At 44.1% G+C, this 18,299-nt stretch overlaps 1 protein-coding gene across 4 annotated transcripts in view; it reads left to right on the top strand.

Annotated features, from left to right (window-relative positions):
- The first annotated feature begins 548 nt into the window (after positions 1–548).
- The window catches only part of stau2 (staufen double-stranded RNA binding protein 2), a 94,716-nt gene continuing 76,965 nt past the window's right edge, over positions 549–18,299 (top strand). The window contains exons 1-6 of one of the 4 annotated variants that reach the window (XM_031583472.2): positions 549–766; positions 2,660–2,873; positions 3,732–3,862; positions 5,078–5,237; positions 5,420–5,452; positions 6,951–7,101. In XM_031583472.2, coding sequence (XP_031439332.1) covers positions 2,669–2,873; positions 3,732–3,862; positions 5,078–5,237; positions 5,420–5,452; positions 6,951–7,101 — 680 coding nt within the window. In that variant the 5' untranslated portion in view covers positions 549–766; positions 2,660–2,668. The remainder of the gene's footprint in view (positions 767–2,659; positions 2,874–3,731; positions 3,863–5,077; positions 5,238–5,419; positions 5,453–6,950; positions 7,102–18,299) is intronic. The other 3 variants (XM_031583469.2, XM_031583471.2, XM_031583470.2) reach the window with 3 other exon arrangements.

Below are 18,299 nucleotides of genomic sequence, written 5' to 3'. Positions count from 1 at the left end.
TCTATAGATTTTCATAGGAAAGAAAACTGTTAAGAAGACATTTAGAATGAAATGTAAGTACTTTATAATGCATGTTATTATGCATTTGGTGCTAAGTGTCTCAGGTAGTCTAAGGTAGTTGACTCCCATTTGTCCTGTCAAAGAAAATTATTCTGTCATGCTGCTATGGTTTTATATGGCTCTATAATTTCTCTGTTTAGCCTGATCTTGAATTCCCCCGGTCAGTATTTTACATAAGGCATGAGAAGGTAATCATTCATTGGTAAAATGTATCTGTACAGAGATATTAAATTAGATACCAGAAATTAATTTACATTTAACTCGACATTGCTTTGATTGTAAATCAAGGGTTAATGCCATGCATGGAATAGGAATTGAAAAACAAAGTGGAAGGCAGCATTCCATAGTTCTGTACAGCTGAGCATAGTGGTAACTAATGTAAACATACCGAGGACAACTAACCACTTGACCAGTTGCTCCTTTCAGGAAGCAGGACTGTACCATACGAACACGGGGAATGGGTGCCAGTCATATATTTGCTGTATTTAGAGCCAGACAAGCTAGCTCCGCGACAGTTTTTTTTTTTTTATACAAAATAAGCTGCTCGTTTGTGAACTGTCCATTTGTTTCACTGTTAGATTTAACTCCAGAGTTTGAAGTAATGCGCAAGAGAGATATTGATAATGTGGTCTGTCCCCAGTAGCATCAGTTCTCTTTAGTGTTTGCCAATGTTGGAGGTGTAGCAGGGGTCTGGCCCTGGACTAAGGTAAAAAATTACAATTAAATATAAGTTCCCCCAATGTAGATCAGAGTGCACGGTGGCCCATAACAAGTTCGGTATGTTTTAGTGTTGTCGACGTGATGTAGTAGTCCTGCGTGTTGCATCGAGATTCCATCTGATGTTTGAGATGCGAGGGGGCTGCTTTGCTAGCTAGCTTTAGCTAACTGTGCAGCCATGATGTCTGCACAGGCATTAGTGGAGTTGCACACCGGTGAACTGACACAGTAGCCAAGATTGTAAAAACAGCCTGACAACATTATTCACTTAATGTCTTCCATACGTCATGCCACAATGCGTTTGCAAACATAAGCTCTTGTCTCTCCTGTGACAAATATAATGGGGCTACTCTGTCAATTTCGACGTGACAGTTAGCAAGCTAGCTAGCTGATCTAACTAGCTGTTTGTGTGTATGTATGGGCATTGCAAGATGCAACCGGCTCACTAAACGAATGACATCAGTTTGCTATTTTGCACAGTGACTCCGTAATACCAGTACACGAGTCAGGATGCCTTGAATAAGTGCCAGTGTTGTTCCAGTGCAAATGTCATCCGAGGAGATGTCAGAGGAGATTGTCTCGCCATCAAAGCTAAACCAATTGTATAGGCTCAAGCAGCTATAAATGGACAGTGACTGTGTTACATACTCATATTTTGGTGACAGTCGTTTGAATCGAATACATAATGTATGTTTTAATAATTAAGATAATGTTTGTATAGTTTGTAAAGGAAAACGAACATCAAGGGACCTGATTATATCTGAATTCCTGAAGTTTTTTAGCACTGCCTTTAAACCCATGCCACTCTTAAATGTAGGTTAAATGATTTCAGTTCACAATCTGCTGTTGAGTAGGTGTTGACCCCCTTCAGATAACCTGATATTCCAGGGAACTGGATCAGTTGGTCTTTTCTCAGTTTGAGTTTAAGATAAACAATATGAAACATCTCACCACGGTACCACAATCTGCTGTTATGTAGGTGTGGTGTTTTAAGGATATTTCTGAATAACTGGTTTGATTAGTCAGTCATTGTGAGTATGTACATTTCCTGTGTCAATGTCACCGCATTATTTTGCCAAGCAAACTTGTTTTTGTACAGTAGCATGCATTTTCTGGATGTCAGAATGAGTTGTGCATTGTAGGCTCTCTGAAATCTGGGTTAGAGATACCAATGAGGAAAACATGCGAGCATGGCCACACGAGGACACGCACCACTGGTCCCCTCTGTAAGGTTATTCACTCCCATGCCCAGCATCCGAGCGCAAGTATGGTTGCCAGAGTGCGCCTGTGGCCTGTAACTGATGTTTCCTCCTGCCTGGCTGCACTCTCTCAGGGCAGGGTGAGCCTATTTGCCAGTTTAGCAGTAGCGATGAGAGTCAGATCAAAGCTCCTCAGCATGGACTGGTGTTGTGTATGTCCAGCCCCCCAGTCTCTCCACAGACTGTTTTCTACCAGAGTCTCTACTAAGAGAAAGAGATACTAATTCCACAGACACACAAAAATCATATGCTTGAAAGGAATAGGAATGTGGTCCCCTGTCTTGTAATGCCCTCAGTGTATATTATTGTCCTGTTTTATTTGGGTTATATTCTTATATGTTGTCTATTGTGTCTACAATAGTCATATTATTGTAGTATAGGCCTAGTGAATGTATAAATCAGTGTAATATGAGACATACCAACTGAAGCGAAACATACTCTTTGTCACATGCAGGAAAAATAAAGAGCTCTGTAAAAAAAATCTTTCCTTTCAACCCAAAAAGGATAATATTAAATTGAATATACAGCTGAACCAAACTGAAGTCTAACCTGAACCTTGAATGCTGTGTGTGTCTTCGTGTGTCTTTGTCTGTGCCTGTATGCATCTGTATGTGTGTGTTCAGATATAGAGCATGGCTCAAGTGAAAGTGCAGACTGCAGCCCCCTTGACTGGGCCTGGCCTGTCCCCAGTGGTGCCCATAGCGGCCATGCCCAGCACAGGAGCCCTGAGTCTGCAGCCGCCCCCCTCCATCAACGGCACAGTGCCAGCCCCAACGCCCGCCTGCCCCAGCCCAGCCGCTGGCTTTGTGGATTCTACTGTGTCGGCAAATCCACCAGGTAGCCGCTGCCTCCGCCGGCACCACAGCCGTGTTACTATGGCTGCAATGGCACCAGAGTGCACTCATGGCTGTGCTGTCTACCCACACAGTGACTAGTTTGTGTTGCAGTATACATTTTTTCATTGGTGAAAGTCATAGAATACTGTTTTTATTTGTAAGCAACATTCAAGGCATTCAGATATATATGCTTGACAGTGTTGTGGTATTTGTATTGTCGTTGATAACAGTCTGTGGGCCCTAATATCATTGATGGGCAATGAGCAACAAGCAAAGTCCGTTGCGCATGAACTAAAGCTGTGTGGCATGTGGGAGCATTGCACTGACCCAACCATGTGTGCGATCTTGCTCATGGTTTTAAATGAGCAAAATGGTTTTGCAAAGTTTTAAATTAGCTCTAGTTCGTGCACAGCACACTTTGCTTTTTGCCCTATGCCCAATGAAATTAGGGCCCTAAGAGTACTTTTGTATTTGTAAACACTATTCTGGTCTTCCAGATACACTGTACTGTACAGTATGGTACTGTATGGACGTGTACCACTCATAGACTCACCATCATCACCCAGACATGCACCATATACCACAGGCATAGTAGACCTTAGAGGAGCTGTGTGGTGTTCAGAATAATGCCATCAAGAAGACCTTAGTGATAGAACTGATAACTTTCAGAACACCTTATAGAGGTGAGAATGGCTTGTATTTTTGCATTTTAAATGCTATTTGCCACAAATGAATTGGCAAATTTAGCACAGGAGGGTAATCCATCATCTCTCTCATTTTGTGATGTTTATGATGGTATCAATACCATTGAACATCAGTGTATAATAGTAATGTATTCCCTGCTCATCCGTGGTTCCAGGTCCTCCCCAGGATAACATGGCAAACCCCAAAGAGAAAACTCCTATGTGTCTGGTGAATGAGTTAGCCCGTTTCAACAGGATCCAACCACAGTACAAGCTCCTGAACGAGCGGGGCCCTGCACATGCCAAGGTATGCCGTCTGAGCCATCTGCCTTTCTGTGTGCAGATGAGCACTTTCTCATTTAAATCAGGTTAGCCGTAGGGGGTTCCAGCAATATTAAGTTCAAACATTTTTTTTTCGCTTCCAATAAGCCCTGGCTTGGGTGGAAAATCGACCTCGCTTGCGTGGTGCTTTGGATAAAAGCGTCTGGCAAATGAATAAATGTGCACTAAAATGTAAAAATGTCAGTGGGTAGCAGACACAGACTGTTTCCTGAGAGAAGAGGGATTAATGGGTGAAGATTTAGGAAGTGATTATAGGTCAGGGTACATAAAACAGAAATGCTGTCTTTTTTTTGCCGATTGGGCTTTTAATCCAAAAGGCTTTTATGCGGTATGCAATATCAATTTAAGCCTCTGCTAGAGACTTCTCTGAGAAGTGACCTGGGTCATTGAAATCATCATTTCTATTTTATATTCAGAGTTATGAAGAAGAAAAACATTTCAGAGATGATTTTAATAAAAGAAACAGACTCAAAAGGATGCATACTATGTTCCATACAATGTGCTTCATTCACATCCAGTGTTAAGTGCAGAGTACCCTAGGAACCCACAGCCCAGTCCATTATTATGGACCTCTTCACTTCAAACAGTGTGGTCTTGAAGAGTGTTCTGTTCGGGTGACACAATAACAGAGCAACGATGGCAGCTCTTGTGGTAAATGTGGGTGTCAGTGTGTTATGTTTGCATGCCCCTCTTCAGACACAGCAGGATGCAGGGAGAACTGCTGATTAATGTAGTAGTCAGTAGTAACAGTAGTCAGTGCTTTCAAGTTATTCTGAAGAGATCTGAATGGCAAGAATAACAAGACATTTAAATGAACGCATATGCTTAGTGTTTGTGGAATGATACACTTTCATAACACCTGTATGGCTGCAGATCTCTTCCATGTGTTCTGTTCTGAGAAGCAAATGCTTAGCGGTGCTCCATTTACTGTTGCTGTTCTAGAATCAGCCACAGCTCTCTCCCTCAGTGTTCCTTACTTAATGCTCTCCTCTCATCCCCTCTTCTCTCCTCTCCTCTTGTCCTCTCTTCTCCTCTCCTCTCCTCTCTCCTCCCCTGTCATCTCTTCTTTTCTCCTCTCATCCCCTCTCCTCTCCTCCCCTCTTCTCCTCTCCTCCTCTCCTCTTCTTTCCTCCCCTCCTCTCCTCTCCTCTCCTTCTCCTCTCCTCTCCTCCCCCTGCAGATCTTCACTGTGCAGCTGACACTGGGGGAGCAGGTGTGGGAGGCCGAGGGAACCAGCATCAAGAAGGCCCAGCACTGCACAGCCTCTAAATCCCTGATCGAGAGCACCCTGCCTCGGCCCCCACCCCGCTCCCCCAAAATGGATACCAATAGTAACCCGGGTAAGCACTTCTCTCATTCGGTTTCCTTGGTTTTGGGGTTTCTGGCTTTTATTTTTGGCTGTCTCAAGCAAGTAGTGTTCCCAAAACTAGAGAACAGTGTGCCATTTGAGACGTGGCCTTTAGGTCAACATTGTATCACCTGACCCTCAGGGGCACCTCTAATGTTTACTTTTCACCTGTAGAATCTGACCAAGGCGACCTTGTTGGAACCAGAGGTAGGTATCTGACCAGTGTGACAGATGAGCTCACATGCCACAGCAAATACACTGTGATTTAAGCTCTTTGTGCCTGCATGCAGGGCTTTTCAGTGGTGTAGGGTGTGTAAGGGGAAGGGGGTATCTAAGAATCTGTATTTAGTTTGTTTTCTGATGTCCAAATGTGATATTTAGTGGCTAATATGTAGATACTGTTGGCTTACACATGGGGATGAGGGGAGTCCGGTGGCAGGCCTCGTATTACCTGTCATGTGTTGTTAAGATAAAGAAGGACTGCATTTCCTGGAAGCGTTGTTCAGCAACCACCATGGTAACCATGGAGAAAGTGTTCATAATGATAGTCTCTCGGTCATTTAATGATGTTAGTTGTTCAACAACGCTTTTAGGAAACCCCAAACCCCTGGATAGCGGGAGAAATGAAACCCTAAACCCCTGGATAGCGGGAGAAATTAAACTAAGCTGTTTCAGCCTTTCTCTACTACTTTTCATATATTGGAAACAGCTGACAGAATAATTGTTAACACTGTGGTGTAGTTTTAGTATGAGTGATGTCTATGCTGAATGACAGCCATGCCCCTTGAAAAGCATTTAATAGCCTACACTTTAGTTTTGTCTACAGTGATTTTTGAGTTAATGTCATAGTAATGATTAAAAATGAAGGATGGAAGCACGAAGATAGTGATTGTGGTTGAAACGTCTATTGAATAACATCTGGTCTAGTTTACGGTAGCAAACCAATGAGGGAAAACCACAACCCAAGTTTGAATTGGCATGTTATTCTTTACTGGAAGGATGGGTCAAGAAATCAGAAGAGTTCTGATCATACAGAAGTCAGCGTTGAGCATTGTGTTTTGGTTCTTAAAGAACCTGTGTTGTCTCTGTTGGCCCAATTTCTCTAACCTGTGTCTGGGGTTCCACTGAAACCATGGGAACCGCTAAGACAGCTGACAGGTTGAGAGCAGCAGACCCTCTTTAAGAAAAACCAGCTGAGTCATTATAAGTGTTCAAAGAGGAGAAAGCAGGTGCTCCAGATTGCCTTTAATCATTGCTTAATGAGGCTGGAGTATGGTAGCTACGCATAAACCCTGTGGTCTGTGGGTAAAACACACATGCTTAATGGGCTAATGCTAACCAGTGCTTCCTGGCACAGGACAATTATTCATGTGTACATGATGTTTGTACGTGTGGTGCCTTAGCAGATGCGTTCAACTACCTAAAGTAGCATAATGTTGTCCATAATGGTTTACAGCGTTTACAGCTGGGACAGAATCCAGCAAGATCCTGGATAGAACCGAATTAGACACTCGTAGTGTAGATTAAAATGATGTGACATCAAGTCAACAATGGTGCCAACTTGAGTTCTAGTTTTTCCCTATGTAGTCTTGTAGTGCACAGATTGTGAATTTACAGTGAATAGTATTTTCCATTAGTTTTGTAGGGTGTGAAGTGTGATGCTGTGTGCCATATCAGTGTCAGGATGCTCTCCTGTGATTTAAAGTGTGGCGTCTCGCAGGCAGCATCACCCCCACTGTTGAGCTCAACGGCCTGGCCATGAAGAGAGGAGAGCCTGCCATCTACAGACCTCTGGACCCCAAGCCCATGCCCAACTACAGAGCCAACTACAACTTCAGAGGAATGTTCAACCAGAGGTGAGCAGGGCGGCCCTGTCGGGATTCAGAACAGAAAAACGCAGTCCTTGATTATATTTATCTATATCTATCTATCTATCTATCTATCTATATATATATATATATAAAAGAGGGGCTTGTGATTTTCATATATATATATATATATATATGAAAATCACAAGCCCCTCTTTTAAAGGTAAAGTCTTTATTTCTGGCGAAAGGTTTGAGCTCAACAGCCAATCAAATTACACCCCTCCCTGCACCTTAAGCAATGTGTGGATTAGCTTAATTAGTGTATCGCTCTATCCAAGGCACTTTTATGGAGCCAGGGCTGTATACAAACGGCAGTGTTTCTGAGCACAAACACAGATAGACAGCTAGAAGAACGTGAGGAGAATTTAGCTGAATTCAACAAAAAGAACCCCTTAATAATAATTAATACTGGTGTAACCAATTCTTCATGCAGTATTTTCTCAGAGGGAAAATGTTGGTCACCGTTATTGCCCCAGGTTCTATTAACAAGCGAGTAAAAAATGAATAGTGAACCATTAACATCCAATCAGTCAGGTTGTGGGGGAAATCATGCCCTGTCAAACTGAGTGCGTGTACTTTTTGGTGGGATGATGGAAGGGGTGTAATTGTTGTCTACACCTCCAACTATCTCTGTGATGTTCCTGTAGCCCCACAGCACTGCAGGTTTTAGATGTCTTTCACATACCTGAATGAACCTGTAAGGTGTCCAAAAGGCTTTTCATTTACTGAAACAGTTGTGTTACCAAGTGTTCATGTTTGGTACATCAGCAAATTAGCCCTCCCTGAAACCTTAGAGGGTGTACGTGGTAAATCTAGGCACCGGCCGCTGTGGCTTTCAACCTTCTTACTAGAGCAGCTTCCTCCCAGGCCTGATGTTTGAGGTTGAAGACCAGTGAAGGTCAATGTGGGTTACCACACAGGTACATCTCAGATAATGGATATCTAGGAGAGACTCAGTATCTGCAGTACTGCGGCTCCATGGGAGGATGTGGTCCGGCGAAGCCATTTGGGAATGCATGCACTTTCAGGAAACGGCACCCCTGGGTGTGAAGTCGCGTCACGTCACACCTCTCCAGGACTTCAGCTTATCTGTATGTTCCCCTTTTTCTGCTTGTCTTTTTTTATTTTTCCTCTTTCATTTCCACTCGACGGGCACACTACTACTTGCCAAGGGCCCAGCAGTCCAGTCCAGGAGGAGTCTCCTGATTAATGCTCCCTCACCGTGGCTAGCGGAATGCTTTGGAGAGAGATAATTTACCTTATTTAGCCGTAGAAGATAAGAAGCGCCAGGTTGCGGAAACGGAGCGAAAAATGGGTCATCACCTAGTGCCTGGCCCTGCCCTCCGCGAGCTTCACTGTCAGAGAGAAAATAAATGATGCCATGGGTCTCAAAGCATTCCTGTATTGCTGCCATCACTCATAACTAGGAGATGTAGGACAAAGCACCAATAACAAGCCATCACCGAGGCAGAAGTTTTTTGGGTCACTGCAAAGTGTAGTTGTATTTGTACAGGATGTACTGTATATTAAGGATCAACTATGAATTGAGGCCAGTAACCATAACCTCGTTTAGTTAAGTAGCTTTCATCAGTGTTTGCTGCGCTAATGGAGGCGCATGGAAATTGGAGAGTAACAAAGTGGTGGAAGCAGTTCCACTTGCAACCCCCAGAGGGCAGCAACGGCTTATTTAAACTCACTGAGTTGTCTGAAAAGTTTTTTTGGGCCAATTGGCCATCTTGTGCAAGTTGACAGGAATTTATTTTCACAGCTATAATAAAGTATGTTGTATACTCTTAGGTATCTGGTGACCATTTAGCCCTTCATATTAACACTTTTCACTTCTGTACTTGCATGATGCCGAGAAGACTGTATGAGGAAGTGTATGTTGCCTTTGCTCTTCTGTGAAGATGTTGGTCATGTAGGTACCTGTAAAACTACACCTATAAATCACACAGTATGGTAGCATTTAGCTCCTTTGGTGATATTGAACAGTCTGTCATCTTGGTGGCCTTTACAGCTTAAAGCGCTCGATATTTGAAAATGTACAAAGGTAAGGTGAGAAGAATCACAGGCATATGGCTTAGATCTCCCAGGGGGTTGTGTCAGAGTCTGGACATGAGTGTTTTTCTTCTTCACGCCCCCCTTTTCCCTGTCAATCCAACCTGTCTGGCGCGTATTCTTTGAAACTCTAAGACAATGAGGAGCCAGGGTGAATTTGATCTTCTGTGGCATTGCATCATTCTGCTGCAGAGACTGCTGTAGCTCTGAAAAGGACAGAAGTGTGTGTGTGTGTGTGTGTGTGTGTGTGTGTGTGTGTGTGTGTGTGTGTGTGTGTGTGTGTGTGTGTGTGTGTGTGTGCGCGCTTGTGTGCATATGTGTGTGCTTGTGTGTGTATTTGTACATATGTGTATCCCCCAGATGGTGTAGTAGTCTGCCTTAGCTCCTGAAAGGATAGATAGTGTGTGTGTGTGTGTGTGTGTGTGTGTGTGTGTGTGTGTGTGTGTGTGTGTGTTTGTGTGTATGAGGGTTGTTCCAGAAATTGAGGGCTGTTAGAGAACACCGCCCCCCAGAGTCCCCCCCCCCCCCCCCCCCCGCCCCCAATCAAAGCTCTAATTCTGCGCGCTGACAGGCCGTGGTGAATTAAAGCATTACTCGGCCCCACCTTATCAGTGCTTTTCACTTATTGACTGCAGAAAAAAAATATTAAGTGCTTTTCACTGGCTCCCTACTTGCTGGAGATAGATTAGAGTATTGAATGGGCCACAGGAATGAGCAATTGGCAACACTCTCGATCACATCTTCGTGTCATTTAAATGGTAGAGATGGAGATATTGATCCCCATAACGTGCCCTGCCATTGATAAAAGGAACGTCAGAGACCTAAATGTTCCTTTCATAATTTAGTATCTGTTAACCGTTTATGGATTGAATGACTGAATGTAGCGTCTGCACACATTCATTAAGTGCTCACTTCTATCCAAAAACAACTTGCAAGTAAGGTGTAAATTGAATCAGTACTTGTGCTTTCTGCCAATGACACTTGGTGTATTTAACTCCTTGTTCTACCAGTTGAGCTACTGGACTGCTAATTTGTTTTCCTAATTAAGAAGGGAATTACGTGTAAAATCAGAGGCGCAGGGCTTTGTGAAGCCGAACGCAGCCGGGCGGAGCTGTGTTAAACTCCAGAACATGTGTGAGGCGGCGGCATAGTCATAATCAAGTAGCGCAGCCGTACGAGCTCGTTAGTTTTAGCCGATCACCTCGGTGGGATTCCAGATGACTCACCAGGAGTTGCTCGTCTCTCTCTCCTCCTCCTCCTAACCTCCCTCACGGGGACACGCCTGAGTTCCGTTACACACACAATTTGGATAGGCGTTTTTCTTTTTGTACTTTTTTTTCCGGGACGAGGGCCTCGTCTTCCCTCCCTCATATGGGTATGGCAGTACCATTATGTCAGTCGTATGGCTTGCTCAGCTGAAACAATAATCAGGATAATTGCTGTGGTCGGTCTCCGATGATATTTCCTGCTCTGATACCGGGCCTGCTCTGGCTTGGGTGGCCCGGGCCGGGCTGGGTTGTGCTTGCCGTTTTGGAAAGAGCGTGAGTCTCGGCGGAGCGCAGTGCTCCGAGCAGGTGCTTGAGCGCGGCAGAGGCTGTGGCCGCCGCAGCAGCGTCTGGAAACTTGCGTCAACGCACAGATGCTATCTGCAGCCCAGGCTTATTTTCATTCAGATAAAGTGTAGCAGCAGAGATGCGGCCGCCGCTTAGAAACAAATTCTCTCCGCTGGCAAAGCGGGCCCGCATGTTACGGGTCTGTTCCTCCTACCGCCAGTGTTTGTTTTGGGCCGGTGGTCTTTCATCCCGTATTGATCCAACATGATTTATTGGCTTGTTTTTATCTAAATGAAATAAATGAATTCAAATGAGGTTCTCATGTCACCTTTAATGGTTTTACTTCCTGGCCATGTCATGGGGACCTTTTTTTGCGACTTGTTTCTGTGGACTTAACCTACCAGCTCATGACAGTCAGCCTCCCCATGACTTCATCATGAACGCCTCACTACATTGTTTTGGAATGAGGACGCTTTCAGATGTGGGAAATACAGTGGAAATACAGAAGGACTGCTCCTACTCGACCCCTCAACACACACACACACACACACACACACAACACACACACACAATGAAACAGTGAACACACACAGATAAAACAGTGAGCACATACTGACGCATGCTGAATGATCGCAGTCGGTCATCTCAGAATCGCAGCGCAAGCGAGTGAGTGCGAGGAAGGAACCATGCATGGGAAACGCATTTAAACATGTGAGGCAATCAGACAAGCCCCATAGAGCAATGGAAGATGCTTCTTCCTTCCTTCCTTCCTGTTTGTTTAAGTATATTATCATCTGATGCGTAATAGTGCATCAGCACCATGACAGAGGCTGGAGACTTGAGCAATCTGGTGACTCCTGCTGCTTTATCGTTAAATAGAAAACCACCGTAATGCAATGTTCAATAATGGGAAGTTTGTCCTAGATACAGAATAACATATATATTTGAGTAATCGCAGAATCATGCTCAACTGCAGTTCAATTCTGATTCTTTTCCCCTGTCTGTTTTTTTGAAACTCTGTTTCTGTTTGTGCTCTATTAAGGGCTGGTTGTGCTGTATTAGGGGGTTGTGGTTGAAGAGGCATCCCCTCTCCACCACGTACACGTTATGCCTCCACCTCCCTTAGTTCTGTTCTTTTTCCATAGCGAGTGTCTTGTGGTTCAGGTCTTGCGAGGGAACTGGTTGGATGGATGTCTATTCCCTGCACCACACTCCACATCTGTTAATAAATGTTATGACTAGTGCTGTTGCCATTGTTCTTCTCTCCCATGGGTATGGTTGTTGTTATTGTTATGGTTGTCATGGAGCCAGGGAGGAGAAGCCTTGTCTTGGGTGCACCTTTATGCTTTGTTGCCTGTCCTTGAGAGAGCACCACAGTGTTAGCATGTGCTCCAGATTAGCCAAGGGCTTGCGTATGTGTATTTGAAATTTATGTTTATGTGTTGGTGTGTGTGCCAGTGTCTTTCTGTGTGTGTGTGTGTGTGTGTGTGTCTTTGAGTTTGTGTTTGTGTTTGTGTCTGTGTTTGTCTGTTCTGTGCATTTGTGTTTGTATGTGCGAGTGTGTCTGTGTCTCTGTGTGTCTGTGTGTGTGTGTGTGTATGTGTGTATGTGTGAGTGTGTCTGTGTGTGTGCACCTGATCCTTATCCTGTCTGCCAGCATGTTCAGTACGCCCCTGGAGCAGGGCAGGAGAGGCCCATCTGTAGCACCCAGTCACCCACACAGCCCATCCCAGCCTGCCTGAGACGCCTTGAGCCACTAGCGTGAGAACATGCCCATGGGCTGCACACATGTTGCCTTCCTTCCTGGTCCTCCCCTTTCGAAATCCTGCTTTGTTTTAGCGAGGTGGAAGTGAGTTTATTTCAGTGTGTTGTCAGACCAGAGAACCTACAGGTCAAAAACACAACACAATTCAATTCAATTCAAGTTTATTGTCACAATAGGCCAGGCAAAGTAGCGTTTTTCGACAGACAAATTGTAAAAGAATTTTTTGCAGCTGAGATCATTTCTCTGAGGTGTCCAGAACAACATACTAAAAATCCTAAGAAATCCTAGTTGAGGAAATATGTTAAATTCTCATCAATCCGAGATGTGTGCCAATAAGGCCAGGCAACATTACACCCCAATGGGGCTATTTTTTCCTTTACTCCTATCAAAATTAAACTTTACACAATGAAACTACCCATGAAAAGTAAATTTTTTTGTATTACAAGTTTCTTTGAAAATGTATTTTAATATGCAAATGAGCTATACACTAATCGAATATGCCCAAAATACACTCAAATTGGCTTAATTTTTTCCTTTACTCCTACCACAATAAAATGTACATAGTAAAAGTATACATGAAAAGTAACTTTTTTTTAAAAATCCAGCCTGGATCCTCGACCCCTTCTCTGTGGCTCTTGGTTCTGGCACCCCCTATATCAGTTCCTGGTTTGTTCTTTGCTTAATTCTTCCCCTCTGGGTCATATTCATCTGATAAATCAGGCAACTGTGAGTTTTTGCAGCTAGTACCACGACATTCTCCGCAAATGGCAGTGCAAGGGAGTCCATGTTTTTTGCATGTGCATCTCTTTGTGCTGCAGTCTTTCTTGCAACTACAGCGGACTACATCTAGTATTTCTGGTGGTGCCGCAGGCTGATCGGTCATTATTGGCATAAATCTCCCATCCAAAACATGCCACCCCCAGTCTTTTGGGTCCATACGTTCACTTCCCCCTTTCCACTCCATCATTTGGTAAATGACCCGAAGACTATGGAACTTTGCAGCTGTTGACGTTGGAGGGAGAGTTTGAGGTTCCACTGGAGATGAGTTCTGAGTTACTTTATCACAGAATTGCCTGTATCTCAGCATATCCAGTGATTCATCTTTTTCGCCCCCATACAGTGATACTAGAGCTTTTTCACCTGCTGCAATGATGATGCCTTTTCCCACATTTTCCTGTGACTGGCTGAACAGCTTAGCTTGTTCGAGAAAGCTAGTGTCATTCTTTACTTTTTTCAGTGCCATTCCCTTTCCTATGCCAAATAGACGAGACGTAGAATCACAGCCTAAAATGGCATGGATAAAGAGGAGATTGTCACACACCTTGGGACCAAGTAACTCCTTCGTCTGCTTTATGCACCATATCCGTCTTGTTTTTGTTGCTTTCTTTGGTTCTGGTGCCAGAAACAGCTCCTGTGCATTCAGATCAGCATGATGCAACAAGAGTACTAACAAGTCTGTGTCATCACCTACTAAGACTGTCTTTTGTGCTGGCAGAGGCAATGGCAGTTTGGACAATGAGCACATCTGCATCGTGCTTTGCATGGTCTGTGATACACCCAACCTTCTCAAGTTTAGCACTGAGATAAACCAAGAACCGTTGTTTGTTTTCCTTATTGTTAAGGAACTGGTCCTTTTTGGATTGGATGATCATGTCACCAGAGAAGTGTACAGTCACACCGGGAGTAGCACCTGTCCAACGCAGTTGAGTGGCGTCTTTTATTGTTGGTTCTTCTTTGTAGCCATCAAAGACTATGATAGTAGTCTTACCATATTTCTGTGTGACATATCTGACATATCTGACTATACCGGCGGGGGGTTATACCCCTGGCAGGTACTACCAAGCCAGGCAGTTTTCAGGTTAGAGGCCAGTCTAAAAGCAGCATTGCCATCACCCATTGGCAGTAGGATGATTGGAGAAGATTGGGCCGATGTATTTGTTATACATATGAATGGTGTTTCTGCCTATGCAAATTAGGACGTATTCAATAAGTGTGGAGCTCATGTGCATATTCAAATTCATTTCAAAAGAAACTTGTAATACAAAAAAAGTTACTTTTCATGTATACTTTTACTATGTAAAGTTTTATTGTGGTAGGAGTAAAGGAAAATATTAAGCCTATTCGATTAGTGTATAGCTCATTTGCATATTAAAATACATTTTCAAAGAAACTTGTAATACAAAAATGTTTACTTTTCATGGGTAGTTTCATTGTGTAAAGTTTAATTTTGATAGGAGTCAAGAAAAAAATAGCCCCATTGGGGTGTAATGTTGCCTGGCCTTATTGGCACACATCTCGGATTGATGAGAATTTAACATATTTCCTCAACTAGGATTTCTTAGGACTTTTAGTATGTTGTTCTAGACACCTCAGAGAAATAATCTAAGCTTCAAAAAATTATTTTACAATTTATTCTACTTTTGGCTCCAAAAGGGGTTAGTTTGCCTGGACTATAACAGATGCAGCAGAGCATGAAAATCTTGGGTTCCGAACACCATCAGCAATGCAGTATCATTTTACCAAACACAGTACACAACAAAGACATAACATCTAAAACACAATAGACAAAGTTACTGTTAGTTCAAGCACATAGCTCATGAGTTTTGGTTTATCCATTTTAGTGTTCCTTACGATGTGTTATCCTTGGTGTAGATGCTGTTGTGTGAGCGTCAGAACCGTCCAATTTGTAAGTGTGTAAAGTAACAGAAAAGAAGTAGCGTCAGACAGAAATACAGCTTGTTTACTCAACGCCGGGTCTGGTCTCTGAGGTTTCCCATCACATAAATTACTGTGGAGCTCGGCGAGATTGCCAGCAGAATTGTACAAACACTGTAGATCGGTGCTAGATTATCGAACGAGTCTCCCTTCTACAGCAAGTTGCGGAATGGTGAACGGAATCCAGAACAAACAGAATGTACAAAAGGTTTATGTCGTGTCAAGAACTATGTGCCTTTAATCATGGGGAGCACTGCGCAGTTTTTCTCCCGTCTGTCAAGACAAACACATTTTCCGAAGTGAATCATTGTGTTGCGTCGCCATGTCGTAATACAGCTTTCTGGTGTTTTTGTGTATCACTGGAGGATTGGTTCAGTGGGTTAGTTGTTGAAGCTGAAAAATAAGGGCTGGCAGGGGTAAGTACCATAAAGGCACTCAGGTAAGTATTATGACTGATGTTGAGCAGGATGACAGTCCACTGTGCTCTAGACAAGGCATTTAACCCCCATAACTGCTCCAGAGGTTCTCCACTCAAGTTAGCAGTCAGTGCCTGTCTGCACCCTATCCTCCTCTCTCCCTCACACCCAGGGGCTCACTGTGTTCAGCATTCTCTGCCGACCAGTGTTGGTCAATTTAGGGTTAAAGTACAGAAATATCCTCCACTGTCAGCCAGTTAGTAGAGGATTTTAAAGCCTTTTGAACCCGTGCCTCCCCCCCATCCCCTTCTCTTTTGGAAAGGTCTCTTGTATCGCGCCCGCCAGGGTCAAATGGTTCCACTCTCCTCTTGCTCCTCCTCCTCCTCCTCTTTTTCCCACTCCTCTGCCCAGCTGCTCTGGTCACCTCCTTCGCCTTGTTTGTCAGATGTGACTGCCAGGGGAGATCTGTTGTCAGTCAGTCAGTCAGTCACGCTGAGAGGAGCGTCACCATGCCGATGGCTTCCTGTAAGGAAACGAGTGGGAGTAGGAGTGGGAGGGTCAGTGTTGCTCGGAGTCGCTCTCCCTCCCTGTTTAACCAATGTGCCACGTGAAGCCTCCCACAGCTCTGCTCCCTTGCCAGTTCGCCACAGACCACTACTGCGCTACTAAAAACTCTGCTTAGCTCGGTGCTTGTGTGTTTGGCAGAAGCATTGGGCTGTTTGTGTAAATAAGGCTGTTGTGTGATATGGCTGTTGTTGCTGACGACTTTCATTAGCGGTCTAGCAGTTCAAACCACTTCTGCGATGTGTAGCCACAGTGCACACCAAGCCTTAAAGTAGCTTATGTTGGCTAGGATTTGGCTGAAGTCTGGCGTGGACCCGGGAAGGCGCACTGCTGTGTCATAGCTCTGAAAGGTGTTTTCAGCAGTTCTGTGAAAGTGTTGATTGTGTGAAAGTCTTCAGTTGCGGCAAAAATATCCCTTCAGCATTCAAAAAAAATAAAAGATTTTATAGCATGACACCGGTTAAGTACACAATTATTTGTTTGTTAAGTAAATCCTCTTTATTGGTCAAAATCAGACTGTCAAAAAATCAGTTCTCATAAAATATAATTTATTATGATATAATGCAAAATGTGCTGCCATAGCTGTTCCAATCCATTCAGTGGATATTGTTGAAATGAGCTGTCAGCTAAACTGTTCTATGTAATTGAGTTGGAGGGATTTCAATGTGACCCCTCGCTTGCCTTCTGCCAAGTCGTTTAGAAAGGCCACTTAGAGGGAGCAGAGCTAAGAATCATTCTCACATTGGGGGTTTGGACGGAGCTTCAAGCAGCGCCACATCTCTCTTTCAGTTGCAGTCTCATCTGCTGAATGATCAGACCGTAATGATCTCGATTCCAGTTAAACTCTTTGTGGTGTTACTGAAAGGAGTGTTGATATGAGTAAGCATTTACAGCAACAGACTCCTTCGGCACCATAATATTTTTTTCTTCTCCCCTTCAAAGATAAAGATGGGCAAAAAAAAATGTGCTGATTAAAAAAAAAAAAAAAGCACCGAGGAGATTTTGCAACCTCAAGCGATCAAAAGGGAAACCATAACAAACTGTCAGAGGGGCCGAAGAATTTGGGTTTAATCAAGTGTGATTTATGTGACAGGCCACGGGCGAAGCACACGGAATCAGTGATTTCCCAACTGACAGCATGGGAGCTTTCACTGGAGACTCTTATTTTGGGATCGTTGTCTGGATGAGCTGTAGGGCCCGAGGTTCTTGTAGGCTGGGAGCCATTAAGCCCAGCTTCAGAGCTGGTACACCACACATCTGGTTTTCTGGCAGTGGACAGTCATCTTCGGTCTCATCTTGCAAAGACATGACAGATTGATGATCTGGGTCGTGAGCTAGGCCAGCTTGACAGATTTGTTGACGTTCGGATGTTTTAATTATGCCATAGTCACGCAGTGACATCAACTCGTTATAAATAAATAAATAAATAAAAATTATGACTGTTCTCTGCATTCCACAGTTTTGAGATGCTCGAAATGGAAGAAAATCTCTGTCAGTCACGACAACAGCGACGGCAGGCAACCAAATGAAAAAAAAAACCACAACATCAAAAAAGGACACACACGCACACAAAACAAAACAGAAATCCCACAAGGCGGGACGGTATTTCTGTTGAGCCAGAGCGTAGGAAGGGTCAAGCAGAAAAGGTTCGACTGGAGAGGTGAGCTGACCCCCCAACCCCCCTGGGCCTGACTGGGGCGTTGATAAACTTCAGGCGTACTTCCTCTCCAAATGCTGCCTTCCCCAGGGGCTCTACATGGGCCAGTGCCTCCCCCAGCGTCCCGCATACCCCCTGAGGCTCTGCCTTTTGTGCCCCTGGGTTGGGCAACGCAGGGCTGACTAGTCGTGTAAACATATACACACAAACACACAAACACACACACACACTTGCTCACTCAGACACTCCCTCTCGCCTCACACACACTCACACCTGGTGAAAGCTACCAAATCACACACACACACACACACGCACATCTACAAAACCACCAAGACCACACTGCAGATGAAAGGCTAACACACCTTCTATCACACCCACATACAGGCACACACACAGATTAAATTGGGAAAACAACCCCAGTCTATTTATCCCATTCGTCCTCACTCTTCTTTTTCTTT

This window comes from Clupea harengus, chromosome 17, assembly GCF_900700415.2.
Source record: "Clupea harengus chromosome 17, Ch_v2.0.2, whole genome shotgun sequence".
NCBI classification, from domain to species: domain Eukaryota; kingdom Metazoa; phylum Chordata; class Actinopteri; order Clupeiformes; family Clupeidae; genus Clupea; species Clupea harengus.
This window is presented reverse-complemented; position numbering and strand designations above follow the sequence as displayed.